This window comes from Eucalyptus grandis, chromosome 4 (genome assembly GCF_016545825.1).
Source record: "Eucalyptus grandis isolate ANBG69807.140 chromosome 4, ASM1654582v1, whole genome shotgun sequence".
NCBI lineage: Eukaryota > Viridiplantae > Streptophyta > Magnoliopsida > Myrtales > Myrtaceae > Eucalyptus > Eucalyptus grandis.
In genome coordinates this window covers 32,028,978-32,049,574 of record NC_052615.1, presented here as the reverse complement: position 1 = coordinate 32,049,574, position 20,597 = coordinate 32,028,978, and the positions used below count along the sequence as shown (strand labels likewise).

The following is a 20,597-nucleotide window of genomic DNA, read 5'->3' as shown; positions in this document are numbered from 1 at the left end:
GCAAAGCAAGGGGTTGCATGCAGGAGAAGAGAGCGACACGCGTGAAGGAGGTCTGAAAATGGTGGGTCCTTGGAAGCGCCTCGCGCACCAGGTGGGCGAGCTTGCGGAGACGAGGCGGTTTTCAGCTTCCTTTCTGTGGGAAGAGTCCTTGCTGAAGTCCTGGTAAAACTAATTTGATGAGAAAAGACTTCTTGTCTTTTGTTCTTAATTGTAGCTCTGCCCGATGATCTCTTCTTTTTTGGGACAGAAAATGATCTCTTGCATGGAGGTAATGAAAGCGACCTTTTAGTAAAGGCATGTGAAAACTGGAGATTTTCCAAGCTGAGGTTTTGATATTGTCTTGACGTCCAATGTTCTGCTAGATCGAGAGGTAAGTAATGTCTAATCGTGTTAACTATGGCTGTCCCCTTAAAGCTTGTGGTTGATGTTTGGTTGTTAATTACTCCCCTTTGTCGTCATTACAACGCGGCGGATTTCGGGGTTGTTTGCGTATACTCATGTGGTTCTTCCAACTCGATATTGGAACGAATGTCTTTACTTGAATTATTTATCGAGATCATCGTATCGTTTTTCTCATTGGTGCTTTGATTAAGACCCTACAAAAAACTAGGATTATGTTTAGCTTCCACTAGGTTGAGTGGAGGGACCTACCGACTAAAGCTCCATTCTTGAACGGTCCTTATTTGATCCTGGTTTAGAAATAATAAAATTCTCCAATCTCTTTTGTTGTTTCAGGCCGAGCCATGACAAAGCCGGGCTGTTGGGAGTATAAAGATAGAATATATTTGGATTACAGCTGCCAAAATGGAGTTAGATTGTCTAGGAGAATCGTGAGCTACTACCATTGATCATCGACCTTGATTTCAACGTCTAATTTATTTTCCTGGTACTTGTTATGGGGCCATGGAGAATACAAGCGCTCATAATTTAGAATTTAATTAGTCTGCCCCGTCCGCTTGACAAAAATATGTTAGGCTTGTCCGTATTGCCCGATCACGTCGCGGCATAAATGCATCATTTACAAAAAGCCGAGCAGGGCTGATTTCGTTTCGCTGTTGGGCTGCGGAAGTATCCAGTACGGTGCAAGCCGCGTGCCACACGTTCAATATATGAGAATGCAGACACGATAATCGGCCTGCCAAGGCATCAAATACTTGTTTGGGCGTGTAATTTTAATACCCATTTCGTGCAATGTCAGGCTGTTCTTACATGCCTTTATTCCGTGACGGCATAAAGCATCCTTGACAAAAGCCAAAAATACCAATTTGATTCCGCTATTGGATTCCAGAAATCTCTGGGACAGTGAAAGTTGATCGCCAGAGATGTTTCGTACGACAATGCAGGCATTTGGACCGGCCCACCAAATGCTCTTTCGAATGCGTAAGTCTCCGGATTCAAGTGAGAAGCTCGGATCGGAATCAAACCTCGCTCTTTTCCCAGGTATATACATGCCTTCCATCACGAGGAAAGTATTGCTTTCCGTCTAGAGGAAAGTGCGCCTTCCTACTGTTCTCTTAGAGACGCATTTATCCTCGACACTGATATTATTCGATCTTTACATCGTCCCGGCCGAACAGACAAATGGATGTATCGACTTGGAAGCGGACACCGCCAACAATGTCGAGCGACAACCTTCCACCTACTCTTTGCTTCTCTCTTCCTTCCAATGTGTCCAGCAGTTCTCTTACAGCTTTAGAGATATCACGAAGAAATAATTTGAACACTACAGCTGACTAGATTGACTAGCATTTCTTCGTTCCGCATATGTTACTCAACGTCTAGGCATCCATAAAAGACTAGGCACGTTCATCACAAGTGTGACCAGGCACATCTCCTTGATTGACTTGCCTTATAGCGGAACCGGGCGGCAACGACTCCACTAGAACTCTTTCCTACTTCGTTTAAGGAAACCGACAAACACCGATTCTACACCACAGAGCCCGCGCCACCTGCCCTTCATTTTTTTAGACAATTGTTGCATTACCGAGAGTTAAATCAGAAGCATGTACACACCAATGACAAATCTGACGTAACACCAAAGTTGCGGCAGAACCGAAAAAGAACCACAATTTATACCGTGAAGAAAGCTTTTCAAAATTTGCACCTAGAATCTGTTTCCAATAGAGTTAAGACCCCTCGATTTCACACCAAGGAAATACAGAGAACGGATGACCTTCTCGGGCAAATTACAGTAATCATCTCATCTGGACGATCCCCGCGCTGACCAGCTTCTGGATCTTGTTCATCACCATTGGGTTCTTCGTGTGCTCCTGCGCAGCCTTCGGGTTCTCCTGGAAGTCTATCAACACCTGCCAAACACACATGGATGTCAGCCAACCCAGTAAAATCCTGCTAATAGCCATGTTTCATGACAATCGGTTTCCTAACCTGTCTCATTACAGGATCAGTGAGAATGTTCTGAATCTCCGGATCCTGCATTCCCTTGGCCTACAGAAAAGAGAGATATGTAAGAAGAGGATACTCTCCAAACAATTGAATCGGTAAAAAGCTAAAACTTTGACAAGATGCAGTACCTGTCTCTCCTTCAACTCCTCTGGAGTCAAATCACCACGACTTGCTTTGTTAATTTGTTCCACGCATCTGTAACAAGTATTAAGACTCGATTATGTAACGCAACAATCAATATCACAAAAGACAACAGCAAAGGCAAGCCTCCACCATCAACAACCATACCTTCGTACACCATCGAGCAAATCCTGGTTGTTAGGATCGTGCTTCAACCCCTCCTGGTATGTTTCCAAAGCTTTTTCATATTCTTTCATGAAGAACTGAACGGCACCTTTTCGTGTGTAACCCTTGGAGAAAGTTGGATCAAGCTCAATGCATTTCTCAGCATCCTTCAGACCCTCGGGCAGGGCCCCAAGTTTTGTGTAGCATGCTGCTCTATTACTATAAGCCTGAAAACAGACGAACAAGCATCAGCAATGCTCCAAGAGAGATACAAATAGCAATAATGACAAGCCATATCCTTACCTTCACATCTTCAGGGTTCCTTCTCAATGATTCCGTGTAATGCTTCACTGCCTCAGGATATTTCTGCTCTTTGAAACATTCATTTCCTGTCCACACATGTAGTCAGTACTTCAGCTCTAATCAAGTAAATAAAACAGCAGAGAGAGACTACGAATGAACATCACACATGCATACAGATAAATCAAAATACAGAACCTTTCTCTCGCTCTTCATCAGCCAATTTAGGATCAAAGTATTCTTGCTGTTCCAGGTCCTTCTTTGCCTTCTCAGCATCATTAAGTTTCTTCAAAGTGTCTGGGTTGCGATGCTCTGTAAGAGCCTTTTGGAATGTCTCAATAGCAGGTTCAAAGTCCTTAGAGCATTTCGCCATCTTTACAAGGGCAGTTCCCTTCCTTGTCAAGGCTCTAGCTACCATCTTGTAGTCTGATCTAAGTTCTCTTCCCCTTTCAACAGCCTTATCACAATCTTTGATGCAATCCTCATACTGGAAGCAGTGTCAAAATATGAGAAAAGAGAAGCCAGACAAATTATTTAGTGGCAAAATATACAACAAATGGGAAAGGAGCACACTCAACTGAAAGCCAAAATGAATAAATTACTGTCAAAGGTTATTGCAGGGCCACATGTTCCTTAGGAACAATTCAACAGCTCAGAATCTCCGATTGAAGATGATTACCAAAAATAAAGCAGGAATAACAACACAAACTTCTAATCAAAAACATCCATCAATAAGCCATGTCATTTACAATACTAGGCTGCCGGATGAACATCAATGGACACATATTAACATTACAATGAAGACATACATGGTAAGGTGTTGCCACATATGCTTTTCTTCCTTAAGTAATAAGAACACCATTAAGAATTGTTCTTGCCTTCAGATACTTGTTATCTCAGTGCAAAAAATTCAACACCAGATCGAGACATAGTTATCAAAAACTCCCCTACAAATGTCAGCTCTCAGAATGGACATCTGTTTTCCTATAAATAACCACACAGAACTCAACGCTGCCACACTTGCTCGTATTCAAAGAGAAGGCAAGGACAAAAGAAAGCTCATACCAATCACAATAAAGCTCATACCAATCGCAATAAAGTGCATCACTAGAACCTCAATTAACAGTTGCCATTCTTCAGTATGCTCCTAAACACAAATGAACACACCCAAACACAGTGCTGGATATGCATAGATATTAAGGCTCAATGTCAATGCCATGCAGCCAGAATTATCAGGTTTCACATAAGTGGGCTATCATTAGTTTTTTTTAAGAATGAGAAAAGCACCTTCCATTTGTCTTCCAAGAAACAAAGCCAAGAAGGCTGAACACAGTTTATATACACAGCAACGCTGCTCAGATACAGAACAAGATACTGACATCAACTCTACTTGATTTCCACGCATGACCAACGACCAAAACCATCTAGAATGGGCCAGGCAGACTTAAATAGCTGATTAATAGCACCACAGCAAAGCATTTTAGTTCTTCATGGGTCATACTTCCAATTTCCAGCTTCCATCAGACAGGTCAATTCCACCCAACACGCATTCAGTTCTTACACGATTCATTGTTCCACTCAAGCATTGCCAACGCGAACAAAATCAAAAAAAAAAAAAAAATCAGGAAATGGTACAGTCCTTCCTAGAGCAACATAGCTCTCAGAAAAAGGACATAACCGGTCTACCCATTAGTCCACATCCTAGATCCAAACTACAGATGGCTCTAAACCAATCCTACGGCCAAAACAAAATCACTTGTACTTCAAATTAAATTTGTTTAAGGGGTACCACCAGCAAAATATTAGAGTTTCCTCCTAATCATTCGCAAGCAAATTATCAAACTAGACCATTGACTGCGTGCGCAGCCAGCAAAACTTTTGCCTTTATAAGAATCAACAAACAAGCACTCAACTAAATACATGCTCACATCAGAACAAGCACCTGAATGGATAAACATAAACTATATAATCACCATAGAGGACGAAGTGCTTACCCTTCCCATCTCCAGATACACAGCAGCTCTGTTCGTGAGATAAGAAATATCCTCATCATCAAGCTCGATAGCCTTCGTGTAGTGCTGAATTGCAGTCTCGAAATCCTTCTTCTTATAAGCTGCATTACCAGACTCCTTCTCCTTCTGAGCCTGAGCCTTCCTCTCCTTTACTTCTCGCTCCCCCTCATTTATCTCCATGGGCTCTGGCTCCGGCTCCGGCTCCGGCTCCTTCTCCTTGGGTGGCTTGTTGTCTGGCTTACTCGCTGCCGGCGAATCAGCCTCCGCCGCAGCCTCAAAGCCCGAATCCTGACCCGGGGTGTGCAATTTAACGTTCAACAGCACTCCAAGCGCCTGCATCACCCTCTGATCCTTCAAGTACAGATTCAGGCTGGTAGGATTCTTCTGCAAATCCTGCATCATCTTCACAAAGTCCGGCTGCTGCAGGTAACCTCTGGTCGTCGGATCGGCCGTCAGCTTCGCCCACATCTCCTGCCCCTGGAACACATCCCCGAACGGATTGCTCGGCGGCGGGGCGCCGCGGCCCCGGGACGACCCCGCCGCCGCCGCGGCCTGCGCGTCGGCCAAGCCGGACTTCAGCGCCTCGTTGCCGGGGTCGATCTCGAGCCCCCTCTTGAAGGCGGACACGGCGTCGTCGTACCGGCCCAGCCCCTGGTAGGCCGCGCCGAGGCGGCTGTAGCCCTTGGACCAGTCGGGCTTGAGCTCGACGGTCTTCTCGGCGTCGGCGAGGGCGTCGGCGTAGTCGTGGAGGGAGGCGTGGGAGGCGGATCGGTTGGAGTAGAGGACGTGGTTGGTCGGGGCGAGGGCGATGGCGTCGGAGAAGTGGCCGACGGCGGCGCGGTAGTCGCCGGAGGAGAAGGCGGCGTTGCCGCGGGCTTTGGCTTCGTCGGCCATGGCTCCGATTTCGGGGGATTCGAGAGCGTCGATTGGGGGGATTCGGGATCGGAGAGTGGAAGGGGAAGTGAGGGGAGAAATGGGGAGACGATTTTAGGGTTTTATTAATGATTGAAGAAGACGGGGAAAAGGAGGAGACGAGAGAGTTCTGGCGAATTGCCGGGGGTTCTGGAATGTTCTAACTTCTGCGCGTCCTCGGCTTACGTTGAGTTGACCCGTGCGCGAACAGCGAAGTGGAGGCTGGACTTTCGGCCCGTTTGGCTGCGGGCTTTCCCTTGATCCCGGCTCCGTTTGGGGGCGACTCGACCGATTTTCTCTGTTTTCTCAGAGAAATAGAATAAAATGAAACTCCAGTTTCCTGAGCTATCGGTCTGATTTCCGTTCTGTCTGAAAAACAGTGGACTCCGTAAATTTTTTTGACTTAGATTGACGACTTTCCAAAAAACTATGTAAAAAAGATTTTAGTCTTTGGCTACTTTGAATCGTTTACTTTTAAGAATTATCTCGAATTAGGTACGTGAATAATTTCCTGCGCAAATTTTATATAATATTCAAAACTACATTTCTTATTATCGTATTCATCAAATAAAATGTTCAACTTCACTTGCTTAATTTTAATGAAGCTTGCACGTCAAGCTTTTGAAAAACGGCTTGATCCGATATTTTATATCTTAAACTGAAAGCTAGTCATTTGTCAAAAACCTGGGCATTTAAAGAAGGGTAATCCATCAATGGAACATAATGTAAAGATTGAATTCAACAAGCTCCATGACGGAACATCTCACTAACGTGAAAATTCTCTTTTTTGCTATTAACATGAGATATTGATTAGAGTATTGGTAATGAATGCCCCGGAGAACACTAGTTAAAACGAATGAATATATAAATAGCACTTATCACTCACTTTGAAATTGAGCAATAATATAATTCAAAAAAGTCATCTGCTTCTAATGGAAACATTTACATTATCAACACACAATTAATGAAACTTAACAAGAGTCAGGCCTCCCAGGGGCACTCTTTAAAATCTTTCTGTCGATATTGAATTTCTTTCATTTTATAATATTCAATTCCCCCATTTGAAAAAATCAAGGCTGAGAGCACAAAATTTCACTCTTATCCCACTGCAGAACAATGCAATTTACAGTTTTCCGACTTCACGTATCAGGTTCAGTTCACCAAAGCAATTTGCATCAAATCCCTTCTCTCTCCATCTTCCAAGTCCTACTCGCATTCACATATCGAAGTTGTAAAATAAATTACAAAGAAACCAGAAGAGAAGAAAATCATTGCTTTCACCGTCTGCAAAATTAGTTTAAGCAGCAACTTCCTGCTCCTTTGCCGCAAGTTGGTTCTGGATGTGCTGTGGGACGACGTCAAACTTGGCTAGCTGCATGGTGTAGGATGCACGGCCTTTCGTCATTCCGCGGAGTGTACTTACGTATTGAAACATCTCTGCTAGTGGAATGAGGGCATCGACAACCTGAAGAGTTCAAAACCGAGCTTGTGAGCATTTCACTAACAAAGATATCAATTCAGAGATAAAGCAAAGAGTCTTCTCCTCAAAAGTTAAATTCAACTAATCCCTCTTCACAAGCATATTTCCAATTTGGAAAATTAAGTATATTTACGAACCACATTTAGCAACCCCAACAGATAACCATGATGACTACTAAAGCTGCATTATGCATATTTAGATCCCCAAGTACCAGGAAGAATGTTCCATGAACACTGTACTATTCAAGCTGGGAGTAAAATATTTCATTAATTATATCAGTCAGCAGGCTACAGCAACATTAAAGACTTTCTAATTCTTAGAAACACGCAAGTGATATGGTCGGGTAGAGGCCAACAGCCACAAAATTTCTAATCAAATGAAACTGAAGTATAAAAGCAAAACAAAACACATTTTCAGGCAGAAAGGCGATCACACATATCCAAGATGAAAACGATTTAGCAGTTCTCTCAAGAGGCTCAGCAAAATCATAGTCGTGAGTTGGATGCAAGCAACCAAGCTAGAAGGAAGGAGAAAACTCTGGATTGCTGTTGCTTGGTATGGATATAAACCAAAAATTGTATCTACGCTCCACAATGCAACTGAAGGCTAAATGAACAGCTGAGATAGGCTTGCTTTTCTTAATCTGTGTTTTAAGCACACCCAAAAAAAAAAAAAATACATGAAAAACCTAGGCAAGAAAGAAACACTTGGAAGTTCGCATTACCTTGAGGCCACCAGGTTTGTCACCAAAACTGTTGATCTGGCCTCTCCTTGAGTTTAGATCACCAATCACATCACCCAGGTGGTCTTCAGGTGTTATAACTTCCACTCTCATTATAGGCTCTAGCATCTTAGGGCCAGCTTTCCTCATTCCCTCCCGGAATGCTCCTCTGGCAGCCAGCTGGAATGCCAAGACACTTGAATCCACATCATGGTATGAACCATCAACTAATGCAGCACGCACATCAACAACAGGAAACCCTGCAAGAATTCCATTACTCATACACTCTTCCAAGCCTTTCATTACTCCAGGTATATACTCTTTAGGAACTGCCCCTCCTTTGATCTCACTCTTGAACTCATAACCACTTCCAGACTCCAAGGGCTCAAATCGTACGGTGATATCTGCAAACTGCCCTTGCCCACCTGACTGTTTCTTGTGCACGTACTTTACTTCGGAGACCTTCGAAATGCTTTCCCTGTAATTCACTTGCGGTGCCCCAACATTAGCTTCAACCTGGAAAAGCCAAGTCACAAACTAGCTGAGATAAAAGAAAAAAAGGGATCTTCAAATACTAAATGATATGCTGTGGCACTTCTGAAGTGCCTGCTCTAGTGGAAAAGTGGATCGATAAAAGCAATAAGAAAGGCATGTGAATTAATAGCACGCAGGAGATGCATGCCAGCACACTAAAAGTCACAAGTGGTTTTTTAAACAATCTTGGAAATCTTTAATTGTAAAAAAAACATCTTTAAGAATCAGTTTTGAATCAAACGCATTGAGTAAGATCCGTACCTTATATTCCCGCTTGAGCCGATCAACAATAATCTCAAGATGCAATTCTCCCATTCCTTCAATCACTGTCTGGTTGATCTCTTCATCACGCGAGAAATGGAAAGAGGGATCTTCTTGAGCAAGTTTGATCAGACCATTCGCCATCTTGTCTACATCAGCTTTAGTTTTAGGCTCAATAGCAACCTTAATAACAGGATCAGGAAAGTCCATCCTCTCGAGAAGAATGGGAGCATCTGGGTCACAAAGCGTTTCCCCAGTTATTGTATCCTTCAGACCAGCAAGAGCTACAATATCACCGGCCAACGCAACTTTTACATCCTCCCTACTGTTGGCATGCATTTCAAGAAGTCTGCCAATCCTCTCCTTCTTTCCTTTGTTTGCATTCAGCACATACGACCCTGCACTTAACTTCCCTGCGTACACTCTCACAAATGTGAGGGACCCCACGAAGGAATCACTCATGATTTTAAAGGCTAGTCCAGCAAAAGGCTCCTCATCACTGGCAGCCCTATCAATCGTTGCTTCTGGATTCTCAGGATCAGAACCCTTCATTGGTGGCACATCAAGAGGTGAAGGCAGATAATCCACAACTGCGTCAAGCAATGGCTGAACCCCTTATTTTTAAAGGCTGACCCACATAATACTGGGACAAAATTGCTTGACATAGTTCCTTTCCTAATTAATTTCTTAATGGTATCCTCATCCGGTTCAACACCTTCAAGGTAGTTCTCCATTGCTTCATCATCTAGTTCAACTATAATTTCAATCATCTGTGATCGGTAATCTTGAGCCAACTCTTGCAGATCAGCCGGAATATCATCATACACAAACTTTGCACCCAACTCTTCCCCAGACCATACTATGGCTTTCATACTGACAAGATCAACAACACCTTGGAAATTATCTTCCGAACCAATAGGCAACTGAATCACAAGGGGTTTAGCACCCAAGTTTGTGACTATCATGTCCCTTGTCCGAAAGAAGTTAGCCCCAAGGCGGTCCATTTTATTGACAAAGCAGATTCTAGGTACCCCATATTTATCAGCTTGCCTCCACACGGTTTCAGACTGTGGCTCCACTCCAGCCACGCTGTCAAACAAGCAAATGGCACCATCCAAGACCCTAAGTGCTCGCTCCACTTCAAGGGTGAAGTCCACATGGCCAGGAGTATCAATGATGTTAATCCTGTGTTTGTTCCAAAATGTGGTGGTTGCAGCAGACGTGATGGTAATCCCCCTCTCCTGTTCTTGTTCCATCCAGTCCATCGTAGCCGTACCCTCATGCACTTCTCCAATCTTATAGTTCCTTCCCGTGTAGTATAGAATCCGTTCAGTCGTAGTAGTTTTCCCCGCATCTATGTGAGCCATAATTCCGATGTTCCGGTAGTCCTTCAACGGCACCGTACGCTTTCCATCTGGCAAGAATCATGAGAAAAGCATGTCAATGGTGGCCGAACATGCGAGACCATTGTGGACTGCAATGCAGTATAACCTTCTACAGGTGGAAAATTAGATTTTCCAACCAGAATAGGTTTACAATTCCCATCAAGGGCAAGGAAAACAACTCCGATCACTCATTTCACCATAACAAAGCAACGCATGATCCTAATGTACACTCAAAAAAACAAGCATCGCTAAAATTACAACTGGAGCACAGCACTCAGTGAAGAAACAACACGTCAACAAGGTGTAACAGTACGGAGGTCAGTCCTGACACGAAATTCACTACCGATTCGTATTTCAGGCGTCCTAACTCATCACGATATGCGGCGAAGAAAACAATTGAATTTCTCGAAAAAGAGAGAGCAATCAGATCGTCCCTCGCAAGCGAGAACGCATCGCCTCCGAACCGGTCGACTCGCGATTCGTCGGCGGGGAGGAAGATCATCGCCGGGGCATTCCGTCAGTGACCTGGCGGAAAACTACCGCGAGCGAAGCTCTCGCCCGTCAGACGACACAATTTACACTCGCCGCAAAACACACACCACGTCAAACAAACCGCCGGACCCCCCCGGGATTTCAGCACGTACCTTCGCCGGCCATGGCGAGAACGGAGAACTCCCTCCGCCCCCGGCGCTGAGGCCTCGAGAAGCGCCGGGAGCCAAACCGCAGCCCAGCGAGGAACTGGGAGCTGGAAGCGGAGACGGAGGAGGCGCGAGGGCGGAGGCAGAGGAAGGGCGCGGGAGAAGGGAGGAGCGCCGCGGGCCGCCGCTGGGCGCCGCCGAAGCTGCACACCGGGGACGGACCGGCCAGCCGCACCGACTCCGCCGCCATTTCTGGTGTGGAGCGCGGGAGAGGCTCGCGTCCGCAGCGAGGGGTGGGAGAGAAGGGGATAACGAGGGGCCGAGAAAGCGCGGAGTGGCTCAGGAGTCGAGCGAACGAGCTTTTTTGAGGTTCAAGACTGGATGGTGTGATTATATAATTCCATTTTTGCATTTTTTTTGTACTGGCTGGGAATGAGCCTTGAGGGAAAATTAAGGTGGAGCTTGTGTCCTGGCCCGTGTGAAGGTGCGCAATTTACCAATATGCCACCGATTATTATTTTTAAGAAATTATCAGAGGAGTTAGGACTTAGGAGTGACCGGTCCCCAATTTTTGAAAACTAAACCGACTTCATCTATCTTGGAATTGACTCTCGAACCTACCTTTTTTTTCCTGATGCAATTCCAATGTCTATTGAGAACCCATTCTTCCGTTGTTTCTTTGTTTGTTTCGTTTTTTTTTTTACAGCAAAATAATATAAGTAACAAAACAATTCCAAATAAAATATGAACAAGAGCAATAAAGTTAGGAATAAGCGAGGGCAAGCGATATGCAAGCGAGGAAGAGGATGAGTCACGAGTGAGAGAGAGAGTAGTGAAGTGTCTGAGTGAAGTTATGAATAACACAAAAGAGAGATAGAAAACGAATGCCAGAAAAAAAAAAAAATAGGTTTTAAGTTTTACAAAATCAGTTTCACATTCAATTTGATTCTCAAGTAATTTTTCACTTGAAATTGGAAATTGAACTAATTCCCATTGGTTCTAAAATTTGAATTTGAGAATCTTAAACTGGATTGATATTCGAGAAAATCTATTCTTATTTTTAAATAGAACCGATCTGATTACCTGAGGTTAAGATGAGCCATTTACATCAAATGGAACTCGTTCATTCATGGACACATGATATTCCAACGGATATTCGAGTCATGGGCAATCAAGTGATTTCGCAACAATTTTTCCAAATGGATGATGGCCTCGTCCATGAAGCTTTTGAGCCATAGAAAGCAGAGAGGCACAGGAGTCGCCACATCCCGAATCCCCTGTCCTCACACCCACGGGAGGGTCTGGTAGGTCCCACCCGGCCTTGTTATATATTTCTCACAAAATAGGGGACAAAAAAAAAGGGAAATAAGCCAAAAATCCATTTAATGGTTACAATCTATTGGCATGCGTATTAGAAAATCCAAGACGGCGTGGCATAAATTTCATATAAATCTCCTAAGCAAGCTATGCAGGATATTTTAATACATATTTGAACAGTAATTTCACGCACTAATCATGTATAGAGTTCATTCTTCAATCGTTAAATATCTAGTTGAGGAAGAGCTTCCTATGACAAAATTCAAAAGCCATTTGGTGCAAAACTTGAGCATCCCTTTCGTGAAAGGTTGGCCTTTCAATAGGTCTATATGACTTTCTGTACTTTTCTAACTCATGATTTGGTTGATAAAATTAAAAAGTAAGTGCTAAATATTTAAATCCAGGATATTAAGTTCCAAATATTAGGTGTTGAATATGAAAATAAAAGGTTGTTCGACAGTTTTAACAATATAATTGGTAGTATATTATTAGTCGTTAGATTTTTTGTAACTTAAACCAATTAATCAATTCCTTCCGTACTAATCACATTAAGTGGTTTTGACTAAATATAGTCAATTAAGTCGTGTGCAGTTAGAGGCTATCAAATGCACATAATGAGATTTTAGTGCTGGAAAAATTTAATCTTTCAACACTCCACGTGATATTTAGACACACATCCTTGATTCTTTTAAGAATGGATGAAATCCAGAACTAGTTGATGTAAGCTTTTCAACCTCCATCGCCAGTCTCCATCTTTTGGGCCTTTGATTATCCTCTCTGGGACTTCTATTGCAATCGGCCCATTAGATTATTTCGATCCACCGTCAGTCCTGAACCGATTGCATTTAATGGGCTCCGTCCGTGCATGAAGCGAATAATGACTATATTTTATTTGTCATTTAGATAAGATAAAGGAGAGTGAAGACGGGAATATGAACCACTCACTTATTGGATGTATCTTGATAATGATGGACCATTAGCTAGGTCAAGCCATTGTTTTTTTTTTAATCACATACATGGAAAAAAAATTGTCTGTTCATGGCCAAATTGAATAGGCTAATTATTTGCTTATTAGGCCCAGCTCGCTCAAAGGCAACCGGCTTCATAATGGGAATTCAATATTTATATATCATTGGTAGACTCAGGCCGAAGGTGATCGGGCCCAGTATAGAGGAGCCCAATCTTATAAAAAGATTGTGATCACACATTGGATTAAGATCCTCTTAACAATGAAATCAAACTCTTAAGACATTTGATATTTGCCAATATCAATGCACATAACCCATTTAAAAAAAGGGAAAATGTCACCAAAATTCCCAAACTATCTACATTGTGACACCAATACCACTTGCATATTTTTGTATTATCAAAGACTTCAAAAATATATCGATATAATGCATTTACCTTATATTGACGTACTATCAATGACCACTATTAAAAATCCTATGTGGCGGCTAATGTGGAAGACAAAGTGCAAATGATGTCGACATAGCACTTACGTGGCTTAACAACCATGTGCTCCCCCCAATATCAATTAAACTCATTGAAATACAAGTTTAGGGTGAGCGGTTTTAGATTTTAGGTTGAACTTATACAGAATTATAGAACTTGGAACCTACAAGTTGGTATAGGTTATTTACATTTTGGAACTTGGAATCTACCTTATATATTCTAGAACTTGGAACCTCCACTATCATAGTTTCAAAGTTCTACCCAGGTTTCACTCATACTATTAATTAAACAATTGCAGTGAATTATAATCTTAAATGACCACTATTTGCTACTACAATTCACCGATTATAACTTATTTTTAAGCACAAGAGAAAATATGAATATTAATAGAGTAAAAGTCTCAGTCATTAAATGGGAACTCAGACTTGTGCTTTCAAATTATACATTCATCATTGAATGGCATGAAATATCGCAAGATCATGTAAAGACATGGATAAAAAAAAACATTAAAACTTAATTCGGATTTTACGTTATAGGCTCCAAGTTATGAGTTCCTTTAACTTAGATGCTATAACATATCCATTGAAACAGGTTACTTAGGGCATGCATGACAACAATTCTATTCCGGAAATAGTTTATAGAACGAAATAGATTTTCTATTTCTATTTTTAAAAGAGTTTCGAACAAAAATAACTGTTTGATAACGTCACCAAATTTCTACTCTAAAAATAGAAATTTGTTTGATAACGACACAAAATTTCTTCTTTTCCGGGTCGTCGGTCGGCGACCGGCGACGGCGATCGATCGTGGCCGTGCGGCGGCCGGCGGCGGGGCGGGGGCTGGCAATCGGCGGCCAGCTGCGGGCAACGGCCGACGATGGCCGATGATTGGTTGTAGGGGCCAGCGGTCGGCGGCCGGCAGCGGCAGGGGCCAGCGGTCAGCGGCCGGTGGTAGGTGGCAACAAGCGGCAACCGACGGAGGAGGAGGAAGAGGCAAGACGTCGTAGAGGAGATGAGAGTTACTGAAATTAGAGTTTGTGGGAGAAATTATTTCTAATTTCTCTTCCAAACATATTTACGGAATAGAAATTTATTCAGAAATAGAAAAACTGAATAGGTTTATCAAACGGATTTCTCTTCCAAAAGCAGTGCGAAATAGAAAAACTATTTCGGGAAAGAAATTTTGGTTATCATGCACCCTCTTAGTTTTTGAAACCTAGAATCTATCCTACATATCTTAAAACTTGAAACCATATAGAATCCCAATAGTTTGGTTCTCAAGTTCCAGGTTTTACTTTGAAACTATACTCACCTCTAATATAAGTAGATAAAGGAAATCTACACTATTCTATTTATCAAAAAAGTTCAAAACTTATTGTAATTGTGTCAATTCAGTTATAAATCTATTTTTTTAACTAATTCAGTTATAAACTTTTTACATTGTGCCCAACCCGACGTGAACAATTTTTAATTATATTATATTTTTCTGATTATTTATTTATTTTTTCTTTCTCTTTCTATTCTTCATTCTTTTTCCTTTTTACCCCATAGTGGCCAACAAATTTCTGGCGAGGCTCGTCAGTGAGGGTTGTGGCCCTTGCGCGGCTTGGCCTACATCTAGGTGCGGTCATCCTCGTCGTGTGCAAAGGGTCCTCGCCCATGGCTGGCGTGGCCATGGCCATCTTGCCCCTTCGCTCGTGGGAAGGCCAAGACTAGATGTATGGAAAAAAGGAGAAAGAAGGAAGAAGAGAAAAAAAAAAAATATTATTAAAGATTATTAAAGATTATCCACATCAACTTTAATTGGCGTCCACGTTAATGCCAGCCGGTCAAAATTAGTTGAATGAATTGAATTGGCATAATTATAAAGATTTAAGACCGAATTAACAAAAAAAAGGTTTACCGAAATAGCACAATTATAATAAATTTAATTTTTTTTTAGTAATTTTCCCACTCTATTTTCATTGGTTAAACTTATCGAAACACAAGTAGATAAAGGTTTCAATTGAACGACCTTTTGGATTATCATGATTAACTTGTGTGAGATTTTGTGACACTGCATTAAACAAGAAACTACACACCTTTGTATGCCAGCACCATCTCGAGCAAGGTTCTTATCTTTCGAAAGTAGCCGCAAGGTGTGCTATTGATGGTGTTCATATAGCTTTGTATCATATTAACTAGCGAGCAGAACTCCATTGCTTATGAAAGCGGTTGTTCATAACTTTTCGAGCACACAAAATTCACAATATTGTCAAAACAAGAAATAAAGATTTGTGAAAAGAATACTCCACGAAAAGTTGGCGAATCAAAAGATCAAGAATGAATCTGTAAGGTGATGACTTTGAATAACTAAATCAGGTTTTGGAGTTGAGTTTTGGAGTCGAGCTTCTACGAGAAGGCCGTATCCAACAAGAAAACCCTAGAAAAAGACTCAAATTGCCTTCAACGAGCAAACAACCTTGGAACCATTCAAATTTCAACCGAATCAAGTTTTTTTGAGAGAATGAGAGGATCGACCAACAAGTGAGCTTTGAGCAAACTGAGCATCCTTCCAAGACGCGGCATCACGTGTCGTCCATTGAATGGGCTGGCCCCATGGTGACGCGGAGGGCGCATCTTTGCAATATTTTCTCCAAGAACAGCATCTTGCAAGAAGAAATGACAAAGAACGTGAGTCACCCGATGCACGGAGCATTACCTGCTTCTGCCTTCTACCGACCTTTATCGGCTTTGCAGAGAGATAAGGTGAAAAAGAGAACGTACTCCAATGAAATCATTTGGTTCTTGTCTGCTCAGTCCAAACTTTCTTTAGGAACACCTTCTGATGTGCTCATTGTTTCCTGCTTTTCCTGCGGCTGTCGTGCGGAAAGGCGAGATTCACGCGCATTTATACGTTATTACAACGATTTCGATGCATGTGAACCAAACTAACATGCATAATACTGATCTCACTTAGGATCGTTCGAGATTTGACGGGCTCGATGTACTGGATCGAGTGCTTCCAAAGGCGCATATTACCATACGAGGCAACTCGGGAAAGTTCCTAGAGAGAGAGAGAGAGAGAGAGATGAAGCGATCCTTTCACCATAAGATTTCAATCCCATGATGGACCCACCGCTGATTGAAGAGAGACGAACGAGCATTGCGAAATGACAGGATTAGACTTTACGTCAATGGAGGGGCAGTAAAGCTCAGATGATTAATGCCATACGCCCAAATGGACTCTGGAGTCTGGACCGCTCAAAAGGGTCGCTTGAAAAACCACCTAACAACACCTCAAAACGGGCTGAATCAGACCGAGCGGCAGGAACAGAGCCATCGCGTGCGGTCAAAAGAGCTTAGTTGGCCCTTTTTACTCGTTGGTTGGCAAGTCTTGACACGAACTCCCTTGAGTTAGCACATCAAAATCATATTTAAGACATCCCCGTGGTACATGGCACTTCAAGGTTGTTGGTCCAACACACTGCTAAATATTCCACCTTACACCATAATCAGACTTGTTTTCAACTCACACTACTATAATGAGAACACAATCGAAATATATGCACAATGAACAATCTAAGATTGATAATATTATCTTCAATTTGCATCAAAATCAAAGCATAATCACAAATAATTCGAAATTGATTCAAATGTCATCTCTGTCGGTAATTATCAATTCCATCGTTAATACTCAAAAATTAAAATATTCAATTCTTATATCTTTTATTTTCTCTGCTTTCTTTCGGCATCTCCAAGATAAGCTCAATGGCGAACGGAAGGGGAAAAAGATGGTTAAGTGGAAGGCATCTTGTACATGGTCGAAGATAATGCTGTGCTGACGTGCCAGAATCAAACCCTAGATTTGATTTGACGTGCTCCTGTCTCGTGATAAAGAAAAAGGAAGAAGAAGAAGTCCACATTCGTCAGCAAAAGCTTTAAATAAAATGTACTTTAAAGAATACTACCCACAAAACACGCCTTATTATAGTCTCCGCAGTCCTAATCCCATTATCCGGCCACCAAACGGTGCAATTCCATTCCAAGTCGCGACACCAATCAAACTCCTTCAACCATTTATCCATTTAAGGCACGTTTGATAACAATTATATTTTCAAAAAATTATTATTATTATTATTATTATTTATTTCTGTTCCGAAAACCATTCTTAAATATAAAATAGCGTTTGATAACTGCACAATTTTTTATTTGTATAATTTTGTTATTTATTTTAATTTTTTAATATTTTTATTATATTTTTCATTTTTTCATTTTTCTTTTCCCTCCTTCTTCCTCCTTTTGTGACCGGTTGCCAGCCATGGCGGCGGCCAGAGATCGGCTAAGCAAGGTCCGACAAGCTCGTCGGAGCTTGGCCAGGCTAGGGCGAGAGCCAACAAGCTCGCCTAGTCATCGCGAGGCTGAGCTCGCCCAGCCACTAATGAAAGGTGAGGAGCTGGAGCTCGCCCAGCCATGGCTCGGCTTGGCTCGATGAGCCTCGCCATGGCTCGGCGTCGCTAGCCCTCATGATCGGCCTCAAGTAAGGTCGGCGACTAGCCAAAAGGAAAAAGAAGGAAATGAAAGAGAAGAGAAAAGAAAAAATTATTCTTGAGAATAATAAACCACTTTTTTTCTACTTCTTATTTCTATTTCAAATCTATTCTCGGACACAAAAAAAATAGATATTTTGTTCCCAAAAACAAAAAATTTATCAAACATGTTTCTATTCTTTTTCATTTCCTAAAACAAAAGAACATAAATAGTTGTTATGGGGAACATAAATAGTTTTCGTCAACAGGCCTTAAAGGGCATTTCTCAATGCATGTAAAGTAGTGTCTTCACGTGGAGTCGAATAAAAAATAATTGATTTATATTAACTCATATTTATGTAAAAATTTAATAATTCATATCCAACTTGATCCGTACACGATTTATACCTAACTTGATCCATATTATCAAAATAAATTATTATTAAAGGAAAATAATTTTCAAGAAAATAATTATATTTTATGATATATGGTTAAAACTTGAAAATAAACTAGAAGATTTTTTTAGCCGATCGGTAAGAAAAATCTTTTACTCATACAACTCCTTCAATAATTTTTTAATTGATTTTTTAATTTTTTTTAATTTTAATTTTTTTTCTTTTTTTCTTTTTCATTGAGCTTCATTGGGTAGTCGTTGGCCGCCGCTGTGGCTGATGATTGGCCAATGAGGAAGAAAAATAAAAAGAAACTCAAAAGTAATTAATTTAAGTTGAGTTATTGATTGGTTATAAATGAATTTGGAATAAACCAATTTATGACTCATTTTTCAATTGGGTTCTATGATAATAAACCAATTGTAAACTCATATTAATGTTTCAGCTAATTAATTTTCTACTCAATCCAATAAATATGGGTGATTATCCCATTTTGCCACCCCTAATGTAAACTCATCACGCATAGATCATCAAGACCACGGAAATGATGTGAAGCAGGGCTCATATATGATTCGGGAGATGTTCGATCGAACCCACACCGTGGCGGAGTTACTCTAGATCACAGGATAAGGCTAATTTCTTATTTAAAAGCAAACTCGAGTCTCGTGGACTAAGCAAAATGCGAGATTTGGGATTGGAACATCAAACTACTATAAATCTTTGAGATGACAAATCGAACATCAATAGCTTCTTTATTGTGCATAAGCAAATAAAGACGCGAATGCTAATTATTTTGTTATGAAAATAAATTTATATTTTTGAAATAATTTTTTTATTTCTATTTTTGCTATACAAATTTTTAGTAATAATATGCATTTGATAATGATACAAAATTTATGTTTCGAAATAAAAATTCGTTTAATAATGACGCAAAATTTCTCTCTTAAGTAATGACGGTGGACGACAAACATCAAACAACGGCTGGTGGCGACAGTCATGACTAATGGTGGCAGACCATGAGCAATCACAAGTGGGCAGTCGGTTAGTTGCGAAGATAACTAATGAAAAGAATTTTTGTTCTCATTTCAATTCAAAAAATTAAGAAGTAGAGTAATTAGTTTTCATTTATGTCCGATCCCTATTTCTAGACTAAAAATTTGATTGAAATAAAAAAATTAAATTGCGTTACCAAATAAAATTATGTTCTAAATCTATTCCCGCAAACATAAAAATAGTATCAATTAGAAATAATATAATTATGATGCGCGCCTTTAAGGGTGCGTTTGTTTGCACTCTTTTTTTTTTTTTTTTTCTGTTTTTGAACAATTTTTTTGTTTTCTTGTTCTAGGAACAAAAAAGGAATAAACGCGCGTTTAGGTGTGTTTTTCATTTTTTTTTTTTGTTCAGAAACAAAAAGGGAACAGAAATAAGAAACAACAAATTTATGTTTCTTATTTCTGAAACATATTTGAAGAACAAAATCGTGTTTCTTTTCTTCTTCTTTTTTTCTTTGTTTTTTCTTTGGCCGGTCGCCGGCCTCGGCGGGGCCGGCGACTAGGCCGTCGAGGGCCGGCGAACTCGCCGGCGTCACCGGCCCCGGTGAGGCTCGAGCCTCCTGGGGCCGGCCGAGCCTCGCCGTGGTGGGCGAGGCCGCCGGCCCTCGTCGGCCATGGCGGGGCCCGCGACCGGCCAAAAGAAAAAAAAGAAAAAGGAAAAAAAAAAAGAAGAAAAGGAAAAATAAATAAGAAAGAAAATATAAAAAATAAAATAAAATAAATAAAAAAATTATACAAATTTACCAAACGTTTTTGTTTATTTTTTATTCTCGGAACAAGTTTACCAAACGTGTTTTTTTGTTCAAAAATTGTTTCTCGGAACAGAAACATTTTTTTCTATTTCTGTTTTCTAGAATAATTTTTAAACGAAACGTTACCAAACGCCTTGTCTAAATAACCTATCTATGAAAGGCGACAAAGAAATAGACATGTTTAGAGG

General features: G+C 41.1%; 2 protein-coding genes and 1 long non-coding RNA gene across 3 annotated transcripts; 1 reads left to right on the top strand and 2 right to left on the bottom strand.

Annotated features, from left to right (window-relative positions):
* Positions 1 to 22: 22 nt before the first annotated feature.
* On the top strand, positions 23 to 949 carry LOC120292975. Its single transcript, XR_005550601.1, has 3 exons — positions 23 to 162; positions 248 to 370; positions 736 to 949. It is a non-coding gene; the product is annotated as an uncharacterized LOC120292975 (long non-coding RNA).
* Positions 950 to 1,968: 1,019 nt separating this feature from the next.
* LOC104441878 (hsp70-Hsp90 organizing protein 3) lies at positions 1,969 to 6,061 on the bottom strand. Its single transcript, XM_010055124.3, has 7 exons — positions 4,986 to 6,061; positions 3,190 to 3,478; positions 2,995 to 3,080; positions 2,695 to 2,918; positions 2,535 to 2,601; positions 2,389 to 2,448; positions 1,969 to 2,309 (listed from the first exon to the last, which is right to left on the bottom strand). The coding sequence occupies exons 1-7, from the start codon at positions 5,895 to 5,897 to the stop codon at positions 2,196 to 2,198; spliced, it is 1,752 nt and encodes a 583-aa protein (XP_010053426.2). The 5' UTR covers positions 5,898 to 6,061; the 3' UTR covers positions 1,969 to 2,195.
* An 856-nt stretch (positions 6,062 to 6,917) lies between these two features.
* On the bottom strand, positions 6,918 to 11,290 carry LOC104441877 (elongation factor G-2, chloroplastic). Its single transcript, XM_010055123.3, is given in 5 exon segments — positions 6,918 to 7,380; positions 8,120 to 8,632; positions 8,912 to 9,522; positions 9,525 to 10,325; positions 10,941 to 11,290. Coding segments are annotated over 5 exon segments (2,337 nt in total). The 5' UTR covers positions 11,185 to 11,290; the 3' UTR covers positions 6,918 to 7,212.
* Between the last annotated feature and the right edge of the window lie 9,307 nt (positions 11,291 to 20,597).